Below are 5,270 nucleotides of genomic sequence, written 5' to 3' on the forward strand. Positions count from 1 at the left end.
GTTTATGAGTCTGACCTAAAATCAGCAGTCACAATATTTGTGTTTCCATCGTGTGTCGTGATGTTTTTTGTGTTGAATAATGGTCATGTGACTCCGACAGAGTCCAGCGTACATCCGTGTTTGTTCTGGTGAAACTTCTGAGCAGCTAACAGAACAACAATGTGTTTTTGATGGAAAAATAAAGCCAGAAATACGTCTAATTCTCATTTAGCCTGAAGCCGAATAATCAGCAGATTCTGCAGCTCCCATCTCAAACCAGCCGACTCTGACACGAGACACGACATCACTTCCTCCTGCTCGTCCCCGTCCGTCTGCAGCCACGACAACTGACACATTAGTTTCACCCTCAGAGGCGCTTTGCTGGAAGCCCGCGGACTGAGAGCGGTGAGTCACCCCTTATCTGAACACAACACACACACACACACACCAAAAAACCCTAACCCTAACACTAACCCAACAACAAATACAACACACACACACACACACGACCACAGCGCTTCTTAACATTCCCTTGCACTTCTTTCATCATGTTCACACGTAGCTGTTCGCTCCTTATCTCAGGATGCACACACACACACACACACACACACAGACACAGACACACACACACACACACACACACACACACACACACAGTTTAGGAGCTCAGCAGTATTATCTGTCATTAGGCTGCGATTAGAACACACACTTCACTGACTCCAAATCAGCTGAGAGACGAGATAAAATCCCTCGGAGGACTCACACTGGAGACACACACTGAACCAAAATTCCCTCCCTCTGAGTGTCAAATTTCCTTGAAGAGTCGCAGCAGCCGGCGAGCGCTCTTTACCTCCTCAGATGTGAGCGCAGCTTCTCCATATCGTTGCTGCATCGTGCAGATAAGTGGAGGAGATTCAGCTCGACTTGTTCACACAGCTTTGTGGGGACATTTGTGCAACTTTAAAAGCAGTGTGCGTGTGCAGCCTGCTGTCGTTCCTAAGTCGTCAAAACCCTCCACGTTTGTAATAATTTCAGAATTTACGGTCTGAGACGCTGTTACCGTGATGTCAACAAATGAGAAGAGGCACATGGTAAGATGAAGAAAAAACCACACACATGCATCCACACAGGAGGGGCAGGACTCTGGACTCATGCACGAAAGTCAGTTATTTACGGGACCCGTCCACCATCCCCCTTGTCCTTACATCACGTAGTCACTGGAGCGTTGTTACCTGAAGCTGTCCTTCAACATTTTCAGTGCACAAGTGATGTCACCCGTGCGTGTTGCATGTGGGCGCGCCCACTACCATCCAGCTGTCTATCACCACGTGATAACAATGTAAGCGGATCTATCCACCGTGTTATCATCTGATGCATTTTGCATGTGGATGCATGTGGATGAGGAAGGTGGCTTTTGGCGTCGGGTGGTGCCTGTTGGGCAGCATGTATACAGACCAGCAGCGCTAGCTGAGAACGCAGCCGGAAGGAAACCTCTTGCGTCCGTATGATAAACCGCTGGACGCCGTCAGGTTGAAACACTGCTGTTAAGGAGCATGAAGATCCCTACAGGGTGGGAGGGGCAGCAGATGGATCCAACAAACCTCAGACTGTCATGCAGGAGGTTTTTTTTTTTACATCTTACCATGACCCTCCTTAACCTAATTCTTAGACCGTTCGTGTCAGCATGTGCGTTTGTTGACGTCTCAGCGTTGGTTACCATGTGCTTTTGCTGCCTAAACATAACCACGTGAATCATGATCGCACCATGACCATCACAATCATCAACACAGCAGAAAGACACCTTGAACATATTACAATAATAAGTTTTGCATTGAAATTCGGGCACCTTTGAAGAGCAGGAGAAAACAACATGTATGTGTAAAACAGAAAGACTATGATTTGAGAAACTGCACTTTTAATTTAAGGACTGCAGAAGAAGAGGACGTCCAAACAGGCGATAATGAGAAAATAAATCTCCTCTCTGACCTCCGCAGATGTTTGCTGGTACCGTATCCGTCTCCTCCCTCCACCTGCTCCGCTCAGAGCTTCTGCTGCGTTTCTTCTTCAGCTCTCAAACTTCATTAAAGAGCATTTTTATGCAGCAGATCGTTTCTTTCGTGAGCTCTGTGATTTCAAATCCCACCGCAAAACTGCGTCAGAGCTCTGCTTCACCGGCAGGCAGCACCTGAAGGCCGACGCAGGTGCTGATCGAGCTGCTGCTTCGACGTCTCAGCAGAGAATTACACACAGACCGAGAACACAAACTGAATGATATACGAAGCACAAACTCTGTAGGTTTTTATTTATGTAGGTAACTTTGGTCCAAAGAGACACAAATATCTGGGAAAAAGGGTTTCTGACTTTTAATTTTAACATTTTTTTTACTGATCAAGCCATGCATTGAACTTACAGACCTGCCCCAAGTGACTAATGTGTGTAACTTATTTTCTCAGACTGATGACTCCAGAAAAATGACAAAAGCCACAGTGACAGTCGTCGCACCTCACAATAAATGAAACATTGTGCTGTTGCTGATAATTCAACAAAGAGAATTATATCTGCAGGAAGTGTCTTGATTAATCAGTTGCGGTTGCTGTTTCTAATTCAGAGCTGCAATTAAACGTTACGCGTATTTCCATCCACATCCAATTATCCTCTGAGCTCTCTGACTCTCCAGGTCTCTCCAGGTCTCTCCGGGTCTCTCCGGGTCTCTCCAGGTCTGTGGCTGCTGCACAGAAACATCCTCTAAAGGTTTTTGTGTTTGCACTAACAGTGTTTTTGTACACATTAATGACTTTATGAATGCTTTGTCGCGTGCTGAAAGTTCTTAGTCTAACATGTGAGTTAGTGCGAACTTCTTGGCTCATTTTTTAACAGACGTGGACCAGAACTCCTCTGGATGTGGATGTGCGGCGCCGACTAGAACTGTTATGTCATGGCAACACTTCACGCATCACATATCAGACAAACAGCCATTGCGAGCACGAGGACAACAATAACAACGATGGCGGCCTGCTGAGCTGTGTTCCTGCTGCCGACTCTGCGGAGGTTCTCGTTCGCCATCATCCTCTTGTTCGTTCACGCTCACCGTTCTGTGGAAAAACGCCTTTATGCACAGGCACGTGGTCTTCTTCTTTAATGTGTCATTACAAAGTTACACCACTACCTATTTCAATATTACTCCATATTATTGTCATTATTATAATCATTATTATTGTTCTAATATTCCAATTAATGCCAATCGTAGGCGGAGGCGGTAAAAACCTGGGTCTACTGCAGAGACACAAACATCTGCCGTCTCTCCACTGTTTCACGTCCTCTGCGAGTGAGACGTGGCGTGTGGCTCGGCATGAACACAGAGTCAAAGACGATGTGGAGAGAGGTCCACGCAGCAGAGACAATAAATGGATGATGTACTGCGTGTTTGCTCCGTGACAGCGCAGGAAGGGTCTCCGGCAGAACTTATTGATTGCAGACAGACATCTTCTTTTCTGTCGGTTATGGCTTCTGATCGGCGCTCTGCTGAGTCTAAAACATTTCCTCCAGGGAGGAGAAATCTCTTTAATTCACTCTTTCAAAGCTCACAGAGTCAGTGAGTGTTTTCTGTTGTCCGTCAGGGGGAATATAAAGCTGACGTGGTAATATCTCCCATTAATCTGCGTGTCCCCGCTCCGCCCACACTCAGCCCCTCAGCGGCGTTTCATCCCCCTAAATGTTTAATAAATCTTATTTGTCCAGGCATGTTGGCTCAGAGTACATTCCTCTACAGCCTCAGATAAACATTTACCCTCACACTCGTCTTTGGGCTGAGTTATCAGTGTTTGACACATGCAAACTGCTACAGTGATCCTCCGCTGACATTTCCATCAACACACTGTGATCAGGATCCAACATGGACCACAAATTAGGCTGTGCGCTTGGTGAGGGTAGGGTAGTTTGTATTATTCCAACAGGATAATTTAAGCAACAAGAACAATATAAAAAGTAAAAACAAGATGCAAAACTAAATGGTCAGCGCTCAAAATATTTACATCAATTGCACATGGTTAATTGCACATTGTGATAAATTGCATATTATCATAATAAAGCTGCACCCTGTGATGTTGAAATTGTACAGGTTTAAGTCCATTTACATCTACAGGAGCCCAGAGCGGACAAACCAAACACTCCTGACAGAGACATTCATGTTTTGTTTTGTTTTGTTTTTTTTAAGATGAAACTGAGTTATTTAGTCTTTTTAGTGTTTTAAGGAAGGAAGAAACCTCCGTGGATAATTTGGCTCCTGGTAAAAAGCTCCTGAACAATGAACGCTGAAGGGATTCTCACCAGGAGAAGTTTCAGCTGGTTGCTAATCCCACTTCGTTGTTATCCTGAGTTGTCACATGTTGCCGCTTTGCAGTGGACTTCTGCGTCTACATATTACGCTCTACGTATCCTTCTGCGTCTGCTGTTGGTGTTGCAGGATGCCGCTACCGTGATGTCAACACCACACATGGTGGGATTACACTGCACGTGGTTATGTTTAAGCAACAAAAGCACATGGCGACCAACGGCAACAAACGCACATGCCACAGACGGTTAGGTTTATGCAAAAGAGGCACATGGTAAGGTGTAGAAAACAAACATCACATTCAGACGGGAAGTGAACACCGGACTGCTGCATAAAAGTCTGGGGTTTGTTGGATCAATCCACCACCCACAGGGACTTTTATGCCTCTTTTATTACATTGTTACCAGCAGCGGTTTAACCTGATACAAAAAGTGGCGTTCGGCGTTGCACCCCAAAAGCACTGTCAAAGCACTGCGGTATTTTACAAGTTCAGCAGAGAACGGGCTGGCAGTCCTCAAGGACAGACGCCACTAAACCTAAATCTGACACACTGCTCCTTTAACACTGAAGCAGTGAATCATATATCTTAAATAACACGATCTGCCAAATCACCACCGATGTATAATACGCAGAGAAGTTGGACACAAGTGTGAAATGATTTATAACCAAACAAGGAGAGAGAAATCAAATCAAAAATGAAATAGAATAACTGCATGAAAAACAAAAAAGGTTCCTGGAAGCTTATGAAACACGCCACCACAAATGAGATTAGAGGAAAAATAAAGTTGAAATTTAAATGATAGTATTTTAGAATAAAGTTTGTGCTTAACAAAAGTAAACAGAGGCAGGTGAACACTCTGGGTCTCTTCCTCTGTATGAAACAACCCTGAATGCATTTTGAACCCAAACATCAGCATCAAACCCTCAGAGAAGAACTAAAACATGAATAATTAAATGAGAA

At 44.7% G+C, this 5,270-nt stretch overlaps 1 protein-coding gene across 1 annotated transcript in view; it reads right to left on the reverse strand.

Annotated features, from left to right (window-relative positions):
- The window catches only part of LOC121954815 (contactin-associated protein-like 4), a 13,310-nt gene extending 10,268 nt beyond the window's left edge, over positions 1–3,042 (reverse strand). Inside the window, exons 1-2 of the mRNA XM_042502523.1 lie at positions 2,950–3,042; positions 257–311 (exon numbers count right to left, since the gene is read on the reverse strand). Coding sequence (XP_042358457.1) covers positions 257–311; positions 2,950–3,042 — 148 coding nt within the window. The remainder of the gene's footprint in view (positions 1–256; positions 312–2,949) is intronic.
- Positions 3,043–5,270: the final 2,228 nt, after the last annotated feature.

Source organism: Plectropomus leopardus, chromosome 15 (assembly GCF_008729295.1).
Source record: "Plectropomus leopardus isolate mb chromosome 15, YSFRI_Pleo_2.0, whole genome shotgun sequence".
Taxonomy (NCBI): domain Eukaryota; kingdom Metazoa; phylum Chordata; class Actinopteri; order Perciformes; family Serranidae; genus Plectropomus; species Plectropomus leopardus.